Here is a 26278-nt window from a genome sequence, read left to right as displayed (position 1 = left end):
GTATTCCTGTGCTGTTGTAGTTCTACGGTGTGGCCTCATCTCAGTTGGTCTTCTACCATGGGAACTTTGGTGTCCTGGACAAAGGCAACCCCACCTGCTACTCGCCTGTTATCTCCATGATTTACCGGTAGCAAGGGAAGGTTGCTCCTGTATTGCCTCAAGCTCTTGTGGTAGCCATAGGGCCAGCAGGTAATTCTTGGTGGCTTCCGACTTGGCCAACACAGGCAGCCCAATTTGGGAACTCTTGTTTGACTATCTCAGCAAGTTTTATCATGCCTTGTATGATAACCATGTAAGAGGTTGCCACCTGGAGATGACACGGTATGAACAGACAGAAGTTACGTTAGAGATGTGGTTATCAGTTCAGTGATGTTTCCTGGTGGAACCACTCAGGCGGAGAGCCCACCTGAGTGGTTCATGAGCTTCAGTTTGCAGCTGAGGCTGAATATTCTCAGTTATACCCATGCTTGTCCTGAATGTTTTGGAGCCTTTTTTGCAGGGCAGTGGCTGACCTGCAAAGTAAAGGAGGCTCTATATACAGAGGCCCGGTCAGTTCTCTCCAGTTTGAACTGAAGGAGTTAGTGCTGGCAGAGTGTTTGAGCCTGGCACCTGTGACAGAAAAACATCTCAGATTGTCTGAGTTGACTCACATTCAGCCTGTCCTGTACCTTAAGCCTTATGGAGTAGGTTTTGTTAGGTTTAAGACTAGAAGATGAATGAATATGTTGTAGGATTCAGCTGATATCTGTAGCCAGCACTTTTTCAATTTTCAATTGTTTTGGCAAAAAAAAGGTATTATCTGCCACAGGAAAGACCAAGGAAATGAATATGGTGTTACATGATATGATGAAGGGTTACTGACTAGCCATGGAGAGAAACTGTCCAGTAGGAGGGGGGAATAAAGTTCTAACAATGGTCTTTAGACAGCGAGTTATTTAATTTCATTTACATGAAACATCGTGCACAGTATCTGTTCCATTGCAGAAGCTCATCTGCTCTGAACCTGTTTTCCCCATGAGCTTCAGGGGACAGGAAGGATGCCAGATCCTGTGCCAGTAGGATTCTAGGAATGATGGTGCTTGGGGGTCTATCAGCACAGATCTGGGATTATGGCTATTTTCATTGATTTCAACTGAGTATGGAATGAGCAGCAAGTTAGCAACCCAGCGTGAAGCTGGGAGCCTCCATACCTTGCTCTATCTGGACTTACAAGCACAGGATTTCTGTATTGCTCCTCATTCCTGGATGAACTTCACATTTGGAAGTGAAAGAATTGTGCTTTGATATTTAAAACAAGTTGGCTTTGGCCCACAGAATGTGTGTATGAAACTTAATTTCCTTGAGATTGGTGCCCTTTGTCCTCGCTGTACCCCAGTGGGGCGAAAGCTTTGCAAACTGGATTTACATGGGTGCTGGTCAGCCAGCCAGCTGCTGGCAATATTCATAGCAGCTGAGCTGTGCCTGTTTTTCTCTCAGTCGAAGCACTAATTCTGGTCTCCCTCCTCATCCAGCTGCCAATTCTTAGTCCAGCTATGAGAATACAGGCATCTTCGAGGCTTAAGTGCTTGGAAATTGGCCACAGGGTTTTAAAAAAGGGACTGGGACAGAAGGAATGACAGACAGATGATCAGACAGTCTAATCAAAACCACGTTGTTTTCTTAGGAAACCTGCTAAAACAATTGAGTTATTTGACTGTAAAACAGAAAACATCATGAATTGGACCTCGGCAGTTTTCTGGCTCCTGTGCATTATCTCAGAAACTTAAATTGCTGTTTTGAAGTGCTACTTCCATAGAGATTTTTTTTTTAGATAGCTAACAGGCAGCGTGACAGCTCTGTGGCATGGTTTCTAGAGATAGGTCCACGCTGAGGGTCTGCAAGGGCACACCAGACAGTGTCTTCTTGGCATCTTGGCTCCGGGTCCTCCAGCTGCATGAGTCCCCACGGGCCCAGCATCAGAGGTGGGAGAGCTGTAAAAAGCAATTTATTTCCTCTTGCTATATACCACGTACTGCAACATATACAGACTCCTAAGTAAGTGATCTAGGATGCAGAGCTATAAATTACAGCCACACACACACCAACAGATTTTAAAACACACACACACACATTGTTCTCATGTGCTTCTCAGTTATTTTAGAGGACTCCCTCTGTTCATGACTGTTTCTGTTAAGTTATTGTTGGAAGAATAAACCTTTTCAAAGTAAATCATCACAAGGATGGAATGGGTCCAGTGATCACTTAAGTGGGAGAAAATCTCTTTGCTGCCAGAACCAGTTTACAGCAGCTGTGATCATGAAGTGTCTTGTGTGCATTTAATTGTTTGTTCTCCAGCACTGTATTTAATATGGAGGTACTCTGCTGCTCTTTTTAATGTTACCCAATAATTTTTTTCCAAACAGAAAGTAGATAAATCAAGAAGCAAAGGTCAGAAAGAGTGCTCTGCTTTCATCAGGACAGATAGGACAGACAGCCTTATATATCGTCAGATGCCCAAGATGACTTTGTTACCTTAATGCAACTTATTATTGGCAACTGGGTGTGTTTCCTGATGCAGGGATCAAAAAGTATTGCTTGTGTTACTTGTATAATGTGTGCTCTTTGATAAGCATTGCTCTTTATTTGCACTGTGAAAAGAAGGGTGGGCTCGTGCTTCAAACATACAGCCAAAATTTTGGATGTCCAGGCTTTTTTCCCTGGCAGTGTCAGGGATTTCCAGTACACCTGCAGCAAAAGTGCTGGAGTACTTTGTGCCATTCCTTCTCCTTTCTCATCCTTTGTGAATCATTGCTCAGAAAGGAAAAACAGGAGAAAGTCAATCAGACTGTCAGCAGGTACAGACAATTAAGCAACTGCTAGCAGAGAGGTCACTATCGTGTGGGGGCCCAGAGCTGCTCCCTCCTTCCCTGAGCTGTACACCGGGTGGAGAACCTGGTAAGAACAGGCTGGAGGAGTTGACTGGTGGATATACACGATAATTAAAAGCTGAGGGGGATTAGTTTTGCTAGAAAAATCATATGGTCTGGGGTTTGAACATGTGAATGCAGGGTGCTGGTAGGACACACACTTGAGACAGCACCAGCTGGAAAAACACGTCGTGCTGGAGCTGTGTCACCACCTACCTGTGGCGGGGTACAGCTCTGCGTCTCTTCTCGGCTGGCTTGGTGGTGATTGGAGTAATGCACGAACCCGAGGTCACCAGAGCCATATGCACACGTCAGTTCCCATGCAGGCATCAGGAAGGGGCACAGAGTTCCAAAGCAGTGTTGTTTCTGGTGGCCATTTCCCTCAGCAAATCCTGGGTGGGAAGGCTGAGCGGGTCGTGTCCCTCACACTGAGTAAGCCGGGGAATAAGGAGGTTGGTGGGAGTGGGAGACATGCAGGGCAGGGAGTCAGGCAGGTTAGATAGAGACAGAGATGTCTGAAGCAGACTCCAGGAAAGAGGCTCTGCTGTGAAATGTTAGCCTTATCTGAGGGCAGGCAGATCTGCCTGCAGGCCAGGTCCTTCTTTCATGCCATGCCAAGTTCCTATGGAGAAGTTCAAGCAGCGCCTTGCTTTGTGAGAGCAACGTAGGGCATCCTCACCTGCTGGTGGGCATAGCAGAGCACCTCTTTGTCCCCAGCACCTTAGGAGCTGCTGAGCAAGCTCCAAGGCAGTGGGGGAATGCTGAAGGCCCTGGAAACCTCCCCTTGCCTTGTTGCTTGACCTCCCAAGAGGGTGACCAGTGATACTTGGACAGCCAGAAGGTGCTGGGGGCTGCCAAGGGATGCAGTGCTTACCCTCTGTTCTGGAAGAGTTTCATGACAGAGTGAGCTGCGACCAAAGGTAGAAGACCACAGATGACCGGTCAGTACAAGGAACTGTTCAAATCCTTTCTCCTCCCCTCCCTGCTAGGACATTTATGTCTGAGAAAAATAGGGTATATAAAGCAACAAGTGCTATCGTGTGACTGACTAGTCATCCAGAGACAGCTTTTGTTCTAAATCTGTAAAGCTTTTTTTTTTTTTTTTTTTTAATGTAACCCTTTGTTGTAAGTTTGCTGTTTCAGTTTTATATGATTTTGGGCCTATTTCACTATTACATATAATCCAAGAGAAACCCGGCTGTTAAGGAGGAGCCTGTAGGTGTAGGAGTAAGCTACAACATCAAAATCTCATGTGATTACAAGGAGTGCCTTAGCGCTGAAGTGCACCAGGAGCCAGAGTCCTGCAGATACTTGTCAGGCTGAGAAAAATGCAACAGCGCTGGTTGGGCAGAAAAGGTGAGCTATCTGAGATCAGAACTGTACCTCAGCAGTGCCCCTTTTAAAGTGATGTGATGTGATTTGTGCATACACACACACACAAATGTTGCTTCTTCAATTCATACGGGAGGGTGGGTATACTCTGTATAATTAGGACTAATCTAATTACTTAGTACAGCTGGGGCATTTATATTGGGTACCTTTCATGTGATTTACAAAGATAAGGGCATGCTGAAGACTTCCAGAAGCATGTCTGGATGCTGACTAGAAAGCATTTGGTTTGCCAAGAGCGCACTGCTCTAATGAGACAGAAATTCAGGTGGAACAGGATGTAAGTGCTGCAGGTACTTGAAAACCACCAGTTCACTGTTCTGATGACTACTATGCAATTAGCAATGTAACAGAGCTGCCCGCTGGAAGGCGTAAGATGTAAAACTTGTTTCTCATGCCTCTCACGTGACATGGTAAGGGCAAATCCCACTCACTGCCTGCAGAGAAAAGCACAGAAGACGAAGCAATCCACGTAACATGGGGAAAAAAATGTTGCTCAGCCTGTTGACATTTAAATCTCCTTGTTCTTGCTCCTCTTCCCTATGTTTTAAGAGCCATTTTTGTTACCTTGCAGGAGGGTAAGTCTTAGCAAAGAGCCTGTTGCATGATACCGTGTTGTAAGAACATGCCTAGCCTTATTCTGCAGAATAAACCAAAAGCTTGCAACAGCATCATGGGTTAAATAAGAGTACTGCCTAGGGCTGCCTTGTTAATAAAGGTTTTTTTCTTTTTCTTTTTTTTTTTTTTTTTTTAATTCTTAACAGAAAAAACAAGTATTTGTGAGTAAGAGTTTCAAGACTGAGAAGCATATTTGCTTCCAGTGCTACAGAGAGCCCTAAATCTTTCCCAGGAGAGCTGGGAGCAGCATACAGCTCCTGCTTCAAATGCTCTGCTTCACACTCTTGTCAGTCTCTTCACAAGTGCTGGTGTGTTCTGGTTCAAAGGCGAGGGATCAGAAGTGCTTATGCTGACTCTCAGGTCTCTGAGGACATGTGCCGTTAGCCCTGACAGCAGGGATTTGTATCCAGTGTTGTCGTTTTGGCCTGGCCAGATCTTAGCAGAGAATTAATAGGACTTTCCCAGCGGGAAAACATGCTGCCTAAGGCATCTCTGAGTAAGCACTTCAATATTCTGGTTACTGGTCAAGGTGTTGTAAAAAAATCCCATTTCCTCCCTCCTGTGAGCAAACCTCCACCAGGACAGTCATCCCATACTACGACCTTCACTTTCACCAAGCAGGCATTTTTCAGCTCCTCTGATTCCACCCAAATCCTTGTTTCCAGCTGTTGATCACTTTGGCTGCTCTCTGAATTTCTATTTGTCAAGCTCCTCTACAGCAACGGTGTGCTCAGAACTGAATGCAGTGTTACTGAATTGCCCAGTGAACAAGATTCCTATGTCTCAAACTACGTTTTCCTGATGGAAACCATTGTGGGTTCACCTACTGTCAGTACCCTGCGACCCTGCAGTTTTCAGTCTCTCTGTACACTCACTGGTAGTACAGATTTATCTTTCAACTGCTGGCTTGTATGAGGTCAAATACAATTAGGTACCTACCGATAATGTCTAAATAGAACCTATGGATTTTCTCCTCAGATATTGACCAGGTAAAAATCAAATTACAGTTTCTCTCTCTATCATCAGCATTAGGATCAGCATTAGTCTGTAGATCACAGACATAAAAGACTCACTCACCCATCAATGCGTGTGACTAATCTCTAACCCTAATCACTTCTGACAGCCTTTGGTGTCTATTCCAAATGCTTTAGTGAAAGTCAAAGTATCAGTCTCTAGAATCCCCCAAATTATTTGTAATCATCAACAAAAGAGGTGCCTCTGATTGCTAAGCTGTAGTATTTCCCCGTTAGCACATCCCTACTGCTTTATTACTTAGCTAAACACTCACCCTACTATGGTAACTCCGTTAGCTGACTCCCTTACTGACCAGTAAAGCCAACTGTCTGGACTCCCGCTGTGCTGCAGTAGAATTACATTCCATAAATATTTTCTCACCTGCCATTTATCAATAACTGCATTACATCCACGATGGTTTCCAACCCCCACCCCATTTCACGTATTTATTTTACACAGATTGCCGCCATCTGTTACCGATCTCACCTCAGTGCACCTACACTAACAGGCTCTTTGTATTTCCTTCCCCTAGATGTTTGTGGAAGCTCCTTTCCTTATCTTTGTCTCTTGCTAAATCATTCTTGTTGATGCCTTTACTCTTTGTGGCTTAAAGCCAGTCAGTTGATTATTCGCAGCGCCTCCCACTCTCAGAGCAAGGCTACCTCACCTCTTTGCAGCCAAACTACAGAGCACATGATTACAATGCTTAACTTGTAAGAGAAAATAATGTTTTCTGAGACTCTTGTTTTTCTCTTCTCTGTTAATAGCTCATGTTTTGACATCTCCCACTGCTGCCAGCATCGTCCAGAGGATTGAGGGCAGAGCAGATCCCCTTCGTTACATGCTGGGTTGCTTCCTCTGCTTGGGCAGTGGAGGGCATTTCTCCGGCACGCAGCCAGGCTCTAGTGCTGCTGTCTGAGGATTAATCCAGGATCTCTTGGAAACCAAACTTCAACTAATTCTTCAACTTAGTTGTTTGTACCACACTGCAGGAATTTCAGTGACTCATAAATCCTGTTATTTCAAAGTTAGGGAAGCACTTGAAAACATCACATGGAGCTTGAAGGTCCTAGCCTGCTTCCCAGAGCAAGTCCTGCCGATCACGCTGTGTTACACCTCCGTGCTTGGGCTTTCACCTCGTGTTTCCTGTTCCAAAACAAGGCGCAGTAAATAAGATGTGTGACTGCTGCCACCCTATATGTATTTTTGGATGCCAGACCACAATACTATGGCTTTCTGGATGGCAGCCCTCTAGCAGACAAAAAAGCAGATGTGAAAAGGAGAAGTTAAGGCAACGAAAGGATCGAAGCTGAAAGGAAGGTATTATTTAGCCTTCTTTGTACTCATAACCAACTCTGATAGCAAGTGTAACAAACACAGAAAAGGACAAACTGCAAAAAATGAAATAGAGAGCAAATATTGGGAAAGATTGCTTTGATCTACTGACAAATTGTTGCTTATTTTCTGCAGTTTAGTAAGCCCATTAGAGCAAGACTATTTCTTTCTATTCTATCCTTATCTCCACTTCTGCAGCCAAATAGATAGCTTGACTTTTGCTAGCAATGTCATATCACCAATTCTTGTCTCACACTGTTCTCTGTCATCTTTTTAGACGCTCAGAAGACTGTTTGGGATGAAACATCCAGCCTTTAGTATTTCCTCAATAGGCATTGTTTCATTTTTCTTAGCACGTGAAGAGAGGATCTAAAAAATTAATCGTTCAAAAAACTTGCTCAAACATGATTTTTTATTTATTGTCGTCTAAAGCAGGAATACCTCCCTGAACCTTGCTCTTTTCATTTCTTACAGCAAAGTGAACTAGGACTTCCAAATTCCCTTCTCCCCTTACATCCCTGTAGGCTAGGATGATGTTTGAGAACATCTAGCCAATGTTGTTAATTCAGGTACACGCAACAGGTTAGTCAGATTTTTCATGGTCCTATTATTATTAATTTAAAGCACTTCGACTTAAATAGCCCTTACACATCTCAAGGCCTTGAAACATCTTAGTGCAGCATAGCAGCAGCAACCTGCTGAGATACTATGAGAGTGTGAAGGTTTTAGACGGCTCATCGCTTAAGTTTGGAAGTGGGCTGCTTTAGGGTCTTCCACTGCATGACAGCAGCACTGAGGTGCAGAAGGTCAACAATCTTTCACTGCCCTTGTGTATGAAGGTATTTTGACTTAGGAAAGATACCTTTAGTATTCGTCAGAGTACCCTTAAGTGCTATTTAGTCCCTCTCCCCCTCCTTTTGGTCCATTATTATTATTTTTTTTTTTTACTAAACCTATTTCAGAGGATAAGCATTAAGAAAAAAATGAAAAACACAGGTGACTTCAAAATCACTGCTGCCTTAAATGTAAGCCAAAATTACCTACAGTCTTCTGAAAGCATGCCAGGGGATCCTTGAGGTTGTCAGTGGAACTTCAGTCTATTACACCTTTACCCCTAAATATGCTCTTGCCATGCTGGAATACTGCTTTAATATGGCAACAGTAAAAAAAACGTTGCAGGAACTTAAAAAACAAACAAAACTTGTAGCTTTCTGATACACATGGGTTTAAGAATCACTAAGGCTTCACAAATGAAATACAGGAAAGGGTATAGGATAGACCAAGTTTAGGCAGCTGTGGAATTCATCTAACAAGCCACACTTTGTTGTTGTTGTTGTTGAATACTAAGCTTTTACAAATGTGAGTTTAATAGCTTCTGTAAAGTTGTGGATTTTCTGCAGCTACGTAATGGATTTTGGTTTGTTCCTCAGTTCCTGTGTCAAAAGCTGAGTAACTGGCACAAGCGATCCAGTGCTAAGTGAGCCCTAAGAGATGCACATTTCTTAATTTGAACAAGTCTTAGCACTGCTCCAGAGATCCTGCTCAGAAAAACACGTTTCATAAGATTGAAACGGGGCTCCAAGCCAATGTATCAGTATTTTGTTTGTGGGTTGCACAAAGCCTGCACTGGTTCATTAACAACAATAACAAAAACCAGATGCCTTACTTCATCTGCAAAACAATCACCCAAAAAGTTTAATAGCAGCAACCCAGCACTGTAACATAACACATGTAATTTTATGGTTCATGTACACTGAGCACATGGACTGAGGAACTCTGACTTTACTGGAGCAGAACGGCCGCAGAGTGCCCACCCATACCCTGTCATACAAGATCTTAAATCTGTTCACGCTATTTTAGCAAGCCATCTTCCTGCAACAGCCTTTAAGTAGGAAACACATTTACAGTCAAGTTTTAAGTAGGACCATGAGTCCATAGCAAGAGCTGAAATGTTACCTTTGACATTAAAGAAACAGCCAATTGATTTATGTGTATCAGAGAGTCATTTTTTGCTTTCCTATTAAATAAGAGGTTAAATGATTTTAAACCGCCAATAGGAGTGCAGGGCCAAGAACTAATATTGTCTGCACCTGACTCTAGAAGCTCCTTTGGAAAATTTCTGACCACTGCTTTTATAGCATCTTGGCAAAATACATACCCTCGTATCATCAGTTCAGTATGGGTATGGCACGTGCACCCATCAAGATTCGAGGCCCAGACAACAAAACTGCATCATGTCATGCAAATGTCATAAGTAGTTTTACAGTTGCTGAAAAGTTTTATCTAAGATGTGCCAAAACAGCAAACAGCAAGTTTCTTATTCCCGATGAATGCTTTCAGGGTGTATGACTTGAACGTGTGTAGCATGACCTCAGGCAGAACAACCAACAAAACCGAAATTGTATCAGCTGGGAAAGGGAAGTGCCTCCGGGGCCACAGAGGTCTCCTGTGCGGTCTGCTCCTTCCCTGCCCAGCCACAATTATCAGAGGCTGCACGAAGCCCGTAAGTAAGAGACAAAAGCAAGGTGGTCCAACAAGCAGGCTGGCACTGCGTGCATTTCTTTCTAGCATTCTACTCACAGTAGCTGTGAATGCCACACCAGAGCATTCCTGCCTTTGACAAGAGGTTTTTAATACACGTTTTGCCCACATGTTCACAGTACAGAATATAAAAGGGAACTTTTACTAAGAAATTTTATTTTCAGTAGCTTATTTCATGGATATAAAAAGTCAACTCCAAAATAAATACAGAATGAAAAAATTCAATTTTTAAGTGTTTATTACTGCAGAAGACTGAGATGAAATGAAAATTTATCTCAGAGAGAGGCATTTTAATTCATGAGTCGATCACAAAATTGTGTATTTGAGGTGTCATAGACCAGCTACAAAAGGTGTCATTTCAGAATAAATGTACAAGTCTTAAATATTTAAAAGTTCTAGCGGTGGTGGCCTAAGAGGTATCTTTCCCATGATAAACCTTTTTGCTTCAAACTGTTTCAACTCCTCTGCTGTTAATTCACTCTTGGATGTAAATAACTTATCCGCTGTACCACTATTTGTGAGCACAGAAGGCACTGGTGTTACGTTATGTCCAGAGGCAGTGGCAGCCTGACCAAACAAAGTACTGCTTGAATGTGAGGGGGACGTTTGTGCTGCTGCATTAAAAGCTCCAAAAGCTGGAAGTGGAGTGCTGCTTGAGGAGTTCACAGTAGAAGAACTGCCAAAGCCTGAAAACCCAGAAGATCCAAAACCGCTGGTTGGTTCAGAAAGCTTAAATGAGAAGGAGGCTGCAGAGGGAGCTGATGGGTTGCCAAAAGCAGGAGGATGGGAAACGCTTGTGGAAGACATCGCACCAAACGCGGGAGGATTGCTGCCTGCAGAAGAGCTCCCAAAAGCAGGGGCATTTCCTGATGAGGCACCGAGGAGACTGGAACTTGTTTTAAAGGAGAAATTGCTGGCACTGGTACTGCTGCTGTTCACAGGAAAACCTGCAATTATAAACACATTTAGAATGGGTACACCTGTGATCCTAAAACACTGTTCTATTTCAATCCCGCAGAAGAAAACTCAAAAAAAAGTTGGTTCTTAATGCAGGAACTTACTTGATGCCCCGAAGCTGGATGTTTGCTGTCCTCCAAATCCAAATGAAGGTAATGGCTGCATGACCGTGTTCTTTAACTCAGAGAGCTTTAAAAATTCAAAATACATAAATGAAAACTACATTCCAAAGCAGGCAGCTATCTTTCAATAATTACATGGAAGAACAGAACAGCTGCACCATTCAATTTAACACAACTTAGACAAAGTTAGACACTGATCATTTTCACTAATTGCATGCAACTGCAGGTATAAAAAAACTGCTTTAAGGCTATTTTCTGTGAAACACCCTAGAAGTACAAATATCTTCACTGACAGAAAAAAAAAATCGATAAATTGCAATGACCAAACACCTCTCTGAGCTCTCGTTTTTATCTCATCTTTTCTAGTCTGTTCGATTTGTGCCACTGCTTTGGCCTCTTCTGTTCTCTGACCTTCACACATCTGGTCTTCTGTGCTGAAGTCCAAATCCCACCTCCTCACTTTCAGCCCTGGACACATCGAGGGGTCTGTTCTTAAACTTGAACGCACTTCAAGCAGACTTCAGCTTGATCGACTTACTGTCTCCCTGATTATTTAATGTTGGCTTTAACTATTCTTGAGCATCCTCTTCTGAAACATCTCGATTCACAACTGTTTGCCAACTTCCCAAGAACAACTAGCCTAACAACTAGTCTTTCCATTTCACCTAAACACAGCCTCTCTTCTGTATCAAATACGTATCAATTTCTCATTCTGGCATTACCAAGATGCTCTATTTATCCTAAAATGGCCTGGAGGACAATTCTGTTCTGGTCTAGTGATTACGCTTCAGAAAAGCCATCATCAGCACAGGGGAAAAAAGGTGGGGCCGGCTGTTTGCACCCTGCTACACATGCATATGACCCAGACCCATCCTTAAGGTATGGTTACTCCCATGTGACTTGCAGTGATAACATTTTCCAACCCTGGCCACTGCTTTGCTAACATCATCCTAACTGGAATCATCCCGATTCACTACTACTTTCCTTAGGTAACTAAACAGTTCTATTTCTAATCCAACTTGCAAGTAACTCACTGATTTCATGATTCCAGAGAAGGGTGGATTTGACACCCCAAACTGTGTTCAAAGACTTCCATGTTCATCTGACTCAGCGCTAGAGCATTCACTCGCACTTCTCTCACCAATAAAAACCACACTGAAGCAAGGATGAGGCAGGTTTCAAGCTCCAATCACTCTCTTATGTAATTCCTCCTTCCAGACTTCGCAGTTTCTCTACCATTTTCAGATTACTGCCAAGATTTTCATGCTGCCAGTCAGCCAAACATTTTCATGCCAGGTATTCTTCCTCAGAACGATTCACGTATCTACCACTGCAACTGCTGCTAAATCCAGGAACCAAACATTTTCAGGTCTCAGGTACTTACTTAAGTTGCAAAAAAGGATGCCCTAGAAGAATCATGTGTATTTGCTTGTACAACAGTATCCTGAGATATTCAAAGCAATACTTATCACCTATTTTTTAATTTTTATTATTATTATTATTATTATTATTATTATTTTATTTTTTTTTTTTTTACAAAGTTGTGCAGTTAAACCCTTTAATAACAGCTGAATTTTCTATGGAATATTTGCAAGATCCTTTTTTCATTAAAAAGAAGGTGGAATATTACAACTATGTCTTAGCAACCATTTAATTAATAGCCTTTTTAACAGAAACTATGTGAATCTTAAAAAAAAAAAAAAAAAGACAAAAAACCACAAAACTTTGCCAAAGATTAAGCAAAAAATGACATCAGAAACAGAAATATTTTACCCTTCATTGACACTCACCAATGCTACTTTCGTTGTTGCATTTAAAGCCTTCAACTGCAGCAGCCTGTCTTTCCAGCCTTTTACTAATTGTTGGACAGAATTTAACTAAAACAAGGGAAAAGACAAGCATATTTTTATTAGACTTGATAAAATGGAACTAGAATGATCTGATAGCAAACTACAAGAAAATATCTAGAATTAAAAAGAAAAACTTAAGCTAAAAGACAGATTTTTTTCTCTCTTCAAATTTCAAGGCGAGGAGCTGAAATTTTTATTAACCCAGAATTCCTTCAATTCTCTTACTATTAGCCTTTATTTTATTTTTTTACACTTTATGCAACAGTAAGATTAAAAAATGTCCTGGAGCTTTCTAAATCTAAGCTCTATCACTATCTGAAATAGGTGCTTGCAAAAAAAATAAAAAAGATTCAAGTTTTATGTATAAAAGACTAAGCTTTTCTATCCTTGTTTTTTATCTGTCCCGTTTATTTTGACCTGGTTTATCAACAGAAACACATGCTTTGGATACTTACATATTTTTGAGGACTGTATCATATAATTTTCGGAGAGAAATAAGAAGTTACGGCAGAGCACTCAGACTAGCGGCTATTTTGTGTACTATTTAGTGCACAGCAAGTTAAAAATACTTTGGTATTCTGATAATCTCCTTGAGTCTGGTAATCAAGTGAGTCAAGAGTTGCCACCCGAAGACAAGTAACAAGTCCTCTAGTGAAATAAAAAGCCAGTCGTTTTAAAATACTTACATAGGTCTGAGCACTACTGTTTGCTCTGCAGTTATAACACTCCAGACGCAATTCTTCTGGCGAGAAATCTCGAAAGCCTGCAAGGAGACGAATAAACAAAAATCTCAAATAAAATATAACTTCCAGTCACCCTCTCTAGTTAGGAAGAAATGGGCATTGCTACACCATCTGTGATAAGTCAGTTACTGTTTGTGTTGCAAAAAGGATTAATTACAGAAGATGCGAGTATGCAAAATGAATTGGTAATAATCCAACATTCCTTTCTGTTACATCACAATGCAAGTGATCACCTTGCAAACAGTATTATATACGTATAATAGACTTGGATAAGGAACATTTTAAAAAGTAGCAGTACGCAGTGACACTAAGAATATTACCTACCTGTAATATTAGGCTTGTCTTTCATAGGTGAGTAAGATGAAAACATCCATTGTCCTGAGGATTCCCAAATTTCCATGTCTTTCACTATACATTCACTAGAGAACAAAGTGTAAAAACAAATGAAGAAGAAACTAAGCGGTCAAAAGAAAAACACCACAAGCAGAGTCATATTCAAGTACCTGAAAACACTAAAATTAAGTTTAACGCTAAGTAGGATGCTACTCTGGATGAACAACAGAACTACACAATTCTCTGTGGAAAAAAACCGCACTCATTCTGCAGGATATGTGTGTCCCTTCAAAGCGTTTTACTGTATCATCTAAAGTATAGAGTAAAGCAAGTAAATTAAACCAGGTCTTTAAAAAAAACAAACACGCAATGTATGTTTAATCCCTGGATGGCACGTGCTGTCACTTTAGAACCTTCTCAGTATTAGAAGATATTACGATGTGAATGAATGTGCACAGTATTAAACAGCAAAATTCAGTAAAGGGGGAGGAAGTAAGAGAAGTGCTCTCGATATGTTTTGGAAAAGAATCAAAAGCTTAAAAAAAGCTTTGGTGGAAGCACAAAAATAGAAGCTACAGCAACAGGCTGAAATTCAAATGTAAACAAACAGTGAAAGGTTAAAAACTGAAGCGGAGAGGCAGATTATTCCACAGTAACGAAACGTTACAGGCGCTCGGATGTTTGTAAGGTAATACACAGCTCAGCTTCTCCTTCCTTATCCTCCTGTCACAGCTGGCTGGCTGCCCTGCCCGGGTTCAATGCAAGGACCCCTCTCTTCCCATGGTACCAGAACTGACGAGAATTACATGAAGCAGGGTTTGCTGTGCTTCTCCCACATATCCCAGCTGCCCTCCTCGGGATCGCACCCTCTGCGTTACCCAGTAAACTTTCAGCTCATCGTAAGTCCTTCCGAGGCGGCAGGCTGATAACTTACAGAAGTCTCTCGTCTTCATCCCTGTAGCCATCGCCGAGGCTCTGGCTGCTTAAGGCGGAGAACCTGTTCTGAGAGAAGTCGGCGCTCCTGCCGCCGCCGCCGGCCGAGCCCGGCTCGGGGGAGCCGAAGAAGCCCCTGCCGTGCTCCCGGCTGCCGCCCCACGCGCTGCTCCTGAAGGCTGACGGCTGGATAACGCTGCTGTACCTCTGCGTCGAGGCGCCCCATCCTCCTCCTCCTCCTCCTCCTCCTCCTCCTCCTCCTCCCCCTCTGGCAGCGCCTGCCGACACAAGCACAGCTCCAAACACGCCCAAAGCACCCAGGTGAGCCCAGCCCCTGCCGCCGCCGGCTCCGGCCGTGAGGAGCGGCAGCTGTGGCAGCTCCCCCCCCTCCTTCCCCTCCCCCGGTACCTTGCTGGCGGCCCCCTCCGCCGCGGGGGTGCTCGTTCCAGCACTTGTCGCCGAAGCGGCAGCGGCCCTGCAGGAAGAACTGGCAGATGGCCATGGCCGCCACAGCGTGCAACCGCCGCCGCGTCACGGCCGGCGCCAGGCAGCAGCGGGGGTGGAACGGGGCGGGCCCCGCCCTGCGGCCGCCGCCATTATGCGTCTGCGGGGCGGGGCGGTTCGGGGGTGGGTTCAAGGCAGCGGGGCCGGTACGAGTCGAGGAAACGATGAACAGCGATGCCCTGGTGGTGCATGTAACAGGGAGCATCGTGGCCCTGCACGAAGGAGAAGCAAGCAGGGCTCTGTGGCCCCACTCAGGTGGCGAGGCACGGAGGGACACAGCGCAGGGCCGCCACCACAGCGCCCCTCACGAAATGGCCGTCACGGGGGGTCCCCCACGGCCCGGTGCGCACCCAGCCTGCTTCTTACAACCTTCTCCTTACACATATTTCAATAACCTAAGAATTTACCCCTTCAAAACAAAGTTAGAAAAAGGCGCTTTGCGTTTTTAAAAGCAGATACGAAAAATCAAAGAGCGTGCGCAGCCTAAAGAGTACAGAAAAATGTTTACAGTATTTTATAAGGATCAAAAAGGGCAGTGACATTTGTTTCTTTCAAAAACAGAAAAGCATGGGGGGGAAAAAAAAAGCATTGTACATCATTCACTTACTCCTGAATAGAGAACCAAGGTGCATGAACCCCTTTAAGCCCTTGACCGCATCTGTTTTCCATACATGCAGAGTTGTTAAGAGGTACAAGAAAATCGGGAAGAAGTTTATCAGGAAGAAGGTTACGAAAAAGCTTTGAGAACTGAAATTGTACTACTTGCAAGATCTTCAGAAATAAAGTTGACTAAAAAAATCCACACCACCAGTGACGCGTAAGATACAGGTGGGCAAGCATCAGCCTTAACTCTGTAGTCCCACAGACCCAGACCTGCAAGAATGGGCAAGTTAGAAAAGTGACAAAACTGGGATGAAGATCTTCCTGAACTAGCATGGCAGGAGGACAGACCTGCATGGAAGTTTGTATAGTTTTTCAGAATAACGTACACAATGTCGACACTGATAGCCTGACAACTTGAACTTTATGCTGGAAGAAAAATTGTGATCACTTTTAGTATCACGTTGGCTGGAAACACTTACAAACCCAGAGATTAATAATCATGTGCAACGTCAGAAGACTTCTGCAAAATAACTTTAATGACTTGGTTCGTGCCATTTTAAAAACAGTCATTTTCAATAAAAATCAATACTTTTCTTTGTATTGACTTTGCTTTCCCATTCTTATTCACTTCTTTGATAACGGTTTGGCATCCACAGTATGTACAGCCTGGTTGCCTAGGAAGATGTACTGAGTTTGATATCTTGAATTTCCAACTCGATCCGATAGTGCACAATTACTGTGGACCTTCCCCTCCCCCCTGCCTTTATAAAATAGGAAAGTCTTTTGTGAGAGCTTCCCAAAATGCCAAAGATGACATTAAGCAAAGTATTTCTCAAATCTATCTATATATATGGCCTGTCTGACTTTAAAATCGCTATGCAGTCATGCAGATGATGGAAGATAATCACCAGAATAAAACACCTATTGTAATCTGGAGAGCTGTATAATCTATCCCCATTCACTATAGGAATCTAAGTACTGCTGTCCTTGGTCTTTCCTGAGCAAAATAATCATTGCATCCCAGTAAGATTTTTGCAGATATGTACGAATGAGAAAAATTTGCTCACATTTCTCATGACCCAAGCTATCTTTACTCACCTTTATCAAAGGAGGAATCTCTGTAACTGTGCTTGGGTGTCATTTAACCAGAAACATTATCTTCATCAAATACCTTGAGTTCTTCTAAATAACTGGTTTGGGTCTATTTTTTGACAAGGCCACACAAAGAGTCCTTTTACAGGAAGATGGCATATGTGTTCAGGTAGGTAAGTGGATTCTTAAAACACATCCCCATCTCAAAACAGACAATAAAATGGGCATCACAAAAATCCATGTTATACAATAAGCTGTATATACAAATTGAAAGACTGCATTTCAGTTTTTCCTATTACTCAGTATAACAAGATTCAGTAAAACATGGAAGCAAAGTACCAATGGCCATCTTTCCCCAAGTCCTTGAAGAATTTCTCAGGATCTCCTACACATCTTCAGGTCTCTAATGTTTCTTCATTTGCACCACAAGTGTCTACAACACAGATTAAACAACTCGTCACTGGGAAAGCACGGACTTTGGAGTTGGCTATCCACTTGTCTGTTTCAGTATTATATTCGAGAATGTGCCCTAAGCGACCAACACCCTGAAAACCAGCCAGGACATAGACTATAGATCCCACAGCAGCACACTTCACTGTTACACCTTTCCATGGCATTGGAGACACCATCTTCCATTCATTCATCTTGATATCGTAATATTCTACATTATCAAGGCCACCTACGAAGCAATGAAACAGATAACTGCTTATTACAATGTACTGTCAAGGCTGAACTTGAGCATACAAACGCGTCATAAAGTTTAGTTATTTGCAAGGTTTACATTGAAAGAGAGATCAAACTAAAAATCCTTGAAAAGGAGGGCCACATGCTTCTTTACTAGCTGCCCTACCCTTTTTAAATAGGGAAAGAAGAGTAGAAAGGAGACTGAAAATGAGAGATATTGTTACAAGTTTCACATTATAAAGATTAACATTTAACTTACTAAAGATTCTAATGTGTTGCTTCATGAACAGAACAAGGCCCAGTACATTACGGATTTGTGGCTAGTAACCAAGAGTTAGGAAACTACCTCCTTGCCCCTAGTGCGACCATGTCATTCTAGAGGAGTCTTCAGCATACTTTTACTTAAATACGTCATATACTGACAGGGGATGTCTCTCCAATAAATTTCAAGGATTTTACTATCATAATGGCCTAAATGCCTTTGGAAGGGCCAATAGTTTCAAGTTATTCATTTGATCTATAAGATCAATATAAGATCTCTATAAGATTAAAAATATAAGATCTACGTAAGATTTGTTTCTTTAGGAAATGGGCAGTTATCATGCTTCATATGATCTACAAACAACTTGTTATCCCTATTTAACAATGACTATGAGGCACAGAAAAGTTTTCGCTTCTAGACATGAATTATTGTAGAAATGAATCTCTCAGGTCTAATCTCAAGAGGTATAAATATTTCATCCCATAGTTCTTCACCATTATATTAAGAACAATTTATCAGTATAGTTGCAGAATATAAGTAGCAAAATACTTATTGCCTCAGTACTACACATTCAGCAAATACACTAAAATTTTGCAAAGTGGCAGTTCTAACCATAACTATTAGATAAAGTACAAAGATTTTATCTACTGCTATTTTTAAATTAAGAGTCAATCATGTTGGAATAGTTTCAGTAACTAATTAAAGTAAAAGCTCTATTCTAAAACAGTATTAATGTTAAATTAGATATTCTAGTTACCATAAATAATAATTAATAGATCTCCTAGCAGAGAAGTTTTCATTTTCAAAAGCACTTCAGAAATCCTATGTAATTAAAATTAAAATTAAACTGTCCTGGGAGATAAGCTATCACTCTACTTTTACAGATCAGGAGATAGATCATAAAGTGACCTGCCTATGACAGTCAGTCATATTTCATTAACTAGGGCAGTCAAGAAAATTCTTTCTTTTTCACCACCTGAAAATAGCTCACTTAGATTGAAGTTCCCAAAACAATGGCTACATTTTTACCTGTCTCTTAGGGGAATAACAAAGTTTCTCAAATACATAATAAAGGACTAAAAAAGTTAACTCATCCAAAAGATTACCTTTTCTTATGCTTAGCCATATTAAACTACTGCAGAACTAGGCTAAAATACGGGTGCATTTCTGAATTTAACTGTATTATCATTAGTAAAACGCTTTGGGAAATGAGATATAGTGATGTATGGAGGAGAAAGGAGGGCAACAACAATGCATCAGCAGCACAAGATGTTTTATAGTACTGCTCAAAGTTTTTCAGCTGACTAAAGTAGAATGAATTCTTTGCAAAAGCCCCCCATGAAACCTTGTGAGACCATGCAGAGGATTACAAGTGCTGGAGTACCTGAGCCATTTTGTCCACCCACAGCAAATATTTTGTCCTTTACAAACACCAGCCCATGATTCTTCCTGGCTTCAATCATCGGACACAGCTCAGTCCACCTAGAAAAAACAACACAATACCACAGGAAAATTGACAATTTAGTTCCTAGAAAATAAATATAAAATACATAAATAAATCCTGGAGTTGGGAATATGAAAGGAAGCTGAAGAAAATTAGCCTTTCAAGTAAAACTACAAGTAACTGATACGTTACTACTTAACTAGGGAAAATACTTTAATGCACACAATTCTTCCTATTCATCTCTATTTCATGCGTTCCTTGGCTGAACAAAGCTCAAAGTGACCAAAAACATTCAGAGTTGATACAACACTTACGTTTCGGTGGCTGGATCATAAACTTCACAGGAATTGAGTACTCTTCCAGAAACATTGTTTCCCAAGCTTCCTCCACACACGTAAATGAGGCCATTCGCCTCCACCATCCCATGGCTGCAGCGCTGAGTCAGCATGCTGGGCTTTGTGTGCCAGCTCTCCGTTCTCGTATCGTAGCATTCGAACAAATACAGGGCAGAATTTCCTTCAAAAAATAAGAAACCCACCAAAGTGGTGTTAATTTTGATGGTTGTCCTTCAGGAGGAGAGTAACAGTAATTATCAAATTTGCTTTGTTAGTTGTAAGGGGAAAGGTGCTTTTCCACCACTAAAAATAGGGCCAACCAACTCGAAATTTGGGACTATTCAAAAAGCACATACTTGTAATTCTTTTATTGACTTTTGTTCCAAAATATTTAAGTTTATAAAATTGCTGCTTGTGTTTGAAAATGAGTATATGTTATGCAGGGTTTTTTTTGGAGGGGGGGCAGACTGAATCAAGATGTGCATTATAGTTTGATCAGGTACTGATCAAATCGCCATCAATCCACGCTACTCTCAGTACTTGGAGACATAGGGAACTTTTGGATGGGGAGATGAAACCAGCTTTGTGGAATTAGTACAGATTCATGCGAGTCTCTCTCTAAGCAAAGTGATTTGTACAATTCCCAGCATATTTGCTGCTTCTGAATTAGATAGCTAGATTATGTTAAAGCATAATTCTGAATTATTAGTGACCACAAAGTAGCTAGCCCTTACCATTTTACTTTCTTCCTGGGGCCTAGCAGATACTTAATATTTTCTGCAAGTGCAAGGTCTGTCTTCCTCCCTCAAGGGCCAATAAAACTATTAATTAAATCAAAAGTATTTTTTTTTTAATGTAAATAAATTGGAGCTTAAATACTTGTGCTTGGATCACTAGCCATAATGAAAGCAGAGGCGGCTGGATACAACCTGCTCTGAAAAGAGCGAAGCGTGTACACTAGCAGCACTCACTACCAACTATCATCAAGGTATGTGGAAGTGTTATGTTTCCAGACCCAAAATACAGTAGACTTCTATAAACTGTATATTTATTTACTCCTACCACATAATTCTCATATCATTAAGAACTACAAAATGAGACTTTTTTTTTCTTGATGTAACTATACATCGGTATTGCACTGAAGTTGTACAAATTCTTCTCCATGGGAAGTAGAGAATAACTGTCTTTAATGTCATTGCTAAAAAGTGAAAAGCTGCTGTTTTCAGTCAGTATCATGTTAAGTATTTGTTCTGCACCTGATTATAGTGGAAGAATTCAGGAGGTTTAATGCTCAAACTCTGCTGGGTATTGCAAGTAAACCTGGATTCCATCAGTTCTAAGAGGTGAAACAAACCCTGATGTCTCAGTGGCCTGGCACAGTACTTTGTTTTCCAAGCTCTCCAGTCAATGCAAGCAGCATGCAATTTTTAGATTTCTTTACAATTAAATGCACTACCGCATTTTCCCCAATTAATAGCTTTGCATAATTGTTTGCTCCAATTTAGAAAACACTGTAATGAGGACAGATGGACTTTTCTAAACAAGCAGTGTTCACTGGACGCCATAGCAAAAATGCGCTTGCAAAGTAAATGTGTTTGTTTATTTTTATATGTGACTTTTCTGTCTTTCCCGCGGAAGATCTAATAGGTTTTAGTGTTCCAAGTCCTGGTTAAACCAGTTTAAGTAATGGGAAGTGTTATATCACATTTATCACACTAGGTGGCAGCTATAAACTGTCTTATTATAAGACGTCTGTTGTAGCAGCAGATATTTTAGAAGTCAGATAGCATTACTAAGTCAATTAATGGGAAGTTGCAAAATCTTGATAGTGTTTGGCACTGATTACAACTACTTTTTCCTGCTCTTTCCTCTGCAGTAAGACAGAACTCAATAGGATTTACTAAAAATTTCTCCCTAGATACAGTGTTTTGGTGTTTTTTTTTGTTGTTGTTGTTGTTTTTTTAAAAAACCTTTTTATGGATAATAGCATACCTACATTTCTACTTTAATCTGATGCTTGTTCAGGAAACCAAATTTAGACAAAAATTAGTAACAGTTGCTATTATGCTAGGGTTTATGTCATCCACTAGTGTTTTTTTTTGTTTGTTTGTTTTTTGTGGGAAGGGGTAAAACCCCCCAGTGGTCTTAGTTTAACTACAAGGACAAGTCTAACTACATCTAAATAAAGTAGTATTTAATCATCTACTGAGGCAAGCCAACAATCACAAATTAACAGAAGATAACTTCTGTCATTTCACAGAAAAATCAGACTAAAAAAAAAAAACCTCAGGTATAACTTCACCACCAAAAGCAGTAACTCAAAAGCTTTATTTCACACTTTTTTCTTTGAAAAAAAATAAATAAATCACAAGGCCCAACTTATACAATGTATGCCATTGCCAAAATGCAGGTACTCCGGCCATATGCCCGAGAAAATTTTCAACCAGTTCTGTGGACTTATAGAGGTGAACTAATAGCAGAGTGGGATGGCAAATCATGTTTGCTTGTCCCTAGTTAACTCTGAAAAGTACAGTGTGCTTTACATGCCAGTTAATGTGAATATTATCATTTCAATAAGTGAAACCATCTTAAAAACACAACAGAAATAGATTGTTGGGTTGTAGGGAGGAGAAAATTCTCAATATGGGAAAAATAACTCATTAGGCTAACATGGCAACGTGCAGTTTCGTTCCAACAGAATCATGCAAAAACCAGAAAAATCTCCAGGTATCTTTGTTTGTGCTTTTTTTTTTTTTTTTGGGTTTGGTTTAAAGATTTTTAGTGTCTTACCCACTTCTGAACCACCAGATGTATAAATTTTGCCCTCAGCAGCACAGGCTGCAAGGCTATCTCGAGGTGTTGGAGGTCCTAGCTTGGAATACCAGCTATCCTTCACCACATTGTAGCAGTCCATTCGCTTTATAGGGAAGAGCTGGGAACCACCCAAAATATAAACTACGTTGTCCCAGAAGACACAAGCTGCATCCCTGCGCTTTTCAAAGGGACATCGGATGTCTGTCCAGCTGTAATCCTGCATTACAAAGAACAGGTAATGTCTAATAGATTGTAACACTTACCTGCACAGCGAGTGTTTTTCAAACAGAGCTTTTCATAGAGATTTAGATATGGTCAGTTTTAAATTTCCTTTTCAAAACAAACATGAATACTGTTTATTGAAGAATACTCCTCAGGCGTACTCTTGAAAAATTCGCTTAGACACAGACATAGTTAGCTGCAACGAACCATGACATTATCAATTTCTATTTCCTCATTCCCTCTGTACACCCCGTACAGCTTCCCTGAAAAACAATTTTTTTTTTCCCCCAACAGAATTGACCTCCTGCTGTTATCAAGTCAGAAACAATGCATGTAATCAATAAAGCAGAATTGCATTTTCTTTTATAGGAATGGAAAAAGACATCTTACATCTAAAGAAAATAAGTACAGAAAGTAAAACCAAACAAAGGCGATGGCAAAAGGGAAAAGATAATATCCAAATTGACAAGCAACTCAGTTAAAAAGCTCTGTGATACATACTTTATTACCGTAACAACTAGAAGCTTATTTACAGAATTTACAAAACACAAATGATCTATAGCTATCCACAGTTGATAGCATGAGAAATAGGGTAATGCTTTATCACAAATACTGACAGTCATGGTGCCTGGAAGCTGATTTTGCATGGATTGGCAAAACCAGCAAGTATCAAATATAGGCATTAAGGCTACCCAAAGCCTTAAGAACACCAAACTCAGCAACTGATGGCAGACCAGGATAGCATACAGAACAAGAAACAGTTCTTGAATAATTGCATCTCACATATTCCATGCCATCGTGAGCACAGCTTGTATCTTATGCTGAACAGGAAAGCTTGGGACCTGAACTTATCTCTGTCACCTCAGATGGTCTAGCTAAACCTGCTGAATGACCTTCATCGTAATGGTTCACACAAGACATTACATTATTACATTTTCTTAGCAAGGACATACTTCAAACACCTTGGTCAATGAGGAGGAACAGCGACTCCTACATGGGGGTTCAAAGAAAGAGGCAGAGCATGTTATAGTCCAAAACATCTTACAATCTTTTCCTGTAGCATCCCCCAAATCAAGAAGAGCTGGCAGGTGCATGTGGCCCTTTATGGTGAGAAACACGTCCTGAGGCATCCTAGAAAGGAAAGCCATACTACAGCATGGCAAAATAAATAGCTGCATAAATCTTAAGAAAAATGTCTTAGTGCTTTCTGCAAGATCATCATATTTTCTGGCTCAAGTTTCTGGCACTTTTACAGAAATTCGTTTTCCCTTACTGTTGTAAGGGCTGCGATCCGACCCACTTTTGTGGCTTCAGTTCCTAGCCACCCTTTCAATCACACCTTTACCAAATGAAAAGCCATAGGCTCTCCCATAACCTCAGCACGCTCAGCAGAACCCTCCTCTTCAAGCAGGAGGCAATTAGGTCCTTTTCTTTCAGTGCTCTTCAGTGCATTCGCCTGTACCACACAGTATTCATCTCAACAGGGCTTTTGCGCTTACAAACAGTTGCTTGCCACCACAGCCAAGATCTGCAACTCAGGGCAGTGGGAAGCCTCTTTTTTTTTTTTTTTTTCAGGGGGTGGAGTGGTGGGGTTAGAAGGAAAGAAAGAATGAGATAAATATATGCTGACACTTCGCCTACTGACCTTGGTTTTCAACAGCTGGTGATGCAGGACGCCAGAGGCAGAAGCTGTATCTTTGTATTTAATTGTTTTTGAAAGGCTTTTTTTTTTTTTAATTAAAAAAGAAATTTAACTCACTAAAACTATCTGAATTCTTGGCAGCTACAAGGCCCTGCAGTGACAACAATTCCAGATGTTATAATAGGCCATCCTTTTGTTTAATTCTTGTTTCACTTGCTACTTCCTCTTCCAGGGAAGAACAGCAGAGATGTCTAACATGGACAACCTTGCCATTAACAGCATATCACCTATAGCTCCTTATCTCCTCCTAAGAGGCATGCTGGTTCTCTTAATTGTCACAAAACATCAATGCCAGGCATCTGTTAATTTTTAAATTGCCATTGGTGGATTTTTTATTGTTAAAGCCTAAAACTAGGGTTAACAGAATAATTTCAAAGGAGTATTCCTACCTTAAAGTCATGAAGTTATGTATAAATTTTAATCAAGAAATCATAAAAAAAAATTACTTCCAACTTGGGAAAAAAGGTTTTTTTTAGTGCTCTGTGGAAAACTCAACAAGAAAGTATTTCCCACCACCACAAATAGAACACCTAAGATTTTCAGTATAATTCTGAAACCAAACATTTCTGTTCAAAATAGTGCCAGATTGCTCCACGAGAGTTTTATGCCCCAGTCTGCATCTGTTCCATCATTTTGCTCTCTTGAAGTACATGCAACGAAGTATTAAACACAGCACAACAAAGACAGTCAACGTAATTCTGTTAACAGTTTCAACAAACACGGCCTATTCAATAGCGAAATAATGTTTGCAGTATTAGTGAAAGTTACGTCACTCACAACCAATATAATATTTTCAGGAGAAAGATTACCTAAGTTTGTTTTGAACTATTTCTTTTGCTGATTCAATAATTAAATTATTGAATTTAATTAAAATCAAAAGTAGAGGCTTAGGTCACTATTCAATCAACCCAGAAGACAACAAAATAAGGAATTCCAATTCCTTCCCAAGGTCCTAAAACCTTGCAGAAGTCCATATATAACCTTGATTTTTGGCACTCTGACACTCCTGTTACTTTTGATAAGACTAATTAAAGCAGGTTAAACATGTCATGGAGATTTGCAGCATTGGAGCCTTACATCCCACACTTATTTCACATGCACGTGATGCTAATCTCACAGGGGTTCTGGATCCTTGGTTTGTGGCATTTAAGAAGCTACAGTCATAGTTAAAGATCAAAGACACACTCTAGGAAAATATCCAGAAAAGGACCTTTAAGTAACTTAAGAGCTAAAAATAAAATAAGTAAAGCTATTGAAGAAGACATGACAGACTAGCTAAGAACACTTGAGGAAGCATATAAGCACTAGAAAAAAGACATTGAAGGGAGACAATGCTTATTAGAATCAAGTTCTCCAATTGCTTTCTTCTTTCTCCTTCCCTGCCCCTACCCTTCTGCCCACGCCCGGCCCCACAGTTAATCCACATGCAAGACCATACAGCTCTAGCAAGAGGTAATTCTGCAAGATTTCTTCCAAAAAGAAAAAATAAAAGTCACCTACTCTGTTCCTCCCACCCCACTATATGTCTTACTTGAACATACGCGTGAAGAAAGATGAACGTTATTCAAGAATTTGGGATTCTCAATAAAAATACAAATTAAATGTCTCGCTTTAAGTCAGCAAATCTTTTTTTTTTTTTTTTTGATCAATGCTCGTAAGAGGTGGCTTCAATTTTATTTTACCTAAGGGAATGCAAATTCATGTTGGATGAGTTCAAAATGCACCCCAAGGCCTTGTTCATTCTGAATTAGATCTGACAGGGCTCCTGTTCATTATGCAGTTCAGAGAGATAACACATAACTGTTCGAAATTCTAACAAGCATTTAATATGCTGAGGTGAAACAACTGGAATCTCTGCAACAAAATATTACAGTT

General features: G+C 40.9%; 2 protein-coding genes and 1 long non-coding RNA gene across 7 annotated transcripts in view; 1 reads left to right on the top strand and 2 right to left on the bottom strand.

The window, feature by feature from the left end:
* Positions 1-10023: 10023 nt before the first annotated feature.
* On the bottom strand, positions 10024-15924 carry NUP42 (nucleoporin 42). 4 transcript variants are annotated; one of them, XM_084509071.1, is made up of 7 exons: positions 15150-15924; positions 14743-15037; positions 13800-13894; positions 13419-13495; positions 12673-12759; positions 10865-10949; positions 10024-10750 (listed from the first exon to the last, which is right to left on the bottom strand). In XM_084509071.1, the coding sequence occupies exons 1-7, from the start codon at positions 15448-15450 to the stop codon at positions 10182-10184; spliced, it is 1509 nt and encodes a 502-aa protein (XP_084365197.1). In that variant the 5' UTR covers positions 15451-15924; the 3' UTR covers positions 10024-10181. The 4 variants fall into 4 exon arrangements, with proteins under 4 accessions (XP_084365197.1, XP_084365198.1, XP_084365199.1 ...); XM_084509072.1 differs by having other exon boundaries at positions 14743-15019; XM_084509073.1 differs by having other exon boundaries at positions 14743-15007.
* LOC311431536 lies at positions 14923-17178 on the top strand. The gene is made up of 2 exons (XR_014689524.1): positions 14923-15062; positions 15923-17178. It is a non-coding gene; the product is annotated as an uncharacterized lncRNA (long non-coding RNA).
* The window catches only part of KLHL7 (kelch like family member 7), a 23200-nt gene continuing 13288 nt past the window's right edge, over positions 16367-26278 (bottom strand). For both annotated transcript variants that reach the window (XM_084509069.1, XM_084509070.1), the window contains exons 8-11: positions 22456-22696; positions 19645-19846; positions 19271-19368; positions 16367-17619 (exon numbers count right to left, since the gene is read on the bottom strand). In XM_084509069.1, the coding sequence (XP_084365195.1) occupies positions 17336-17619; positions 19271-19368; positions 19645-19846; positions 22456-22696 (825 nt within the window). In that variant the 3' untranslated portion in view covers positions 16367-17335. The remainder of the gene's footprint in view (positions 17620-19270; positions 19369-19644; positions 19847-22455; positions 22697-26278) is intronic.

Source organism: Aythya ferina, assembly GCF_964211825.1.
Source record: "Aythya ferina genome assembly, chromosome: 2".
NCBI classification, from domain to species: domain Eukaryota; kingdom Metazoa; phylum Chordata; class Aves; order Anseriformes; family Anatidae; genus Aythya; species Aythya ferina.
The sequence above is the reverse complement of the archived record's forward strand: the minus strand, read 5'-3'. Positions and strand labels throughout refer to the sequence as shown.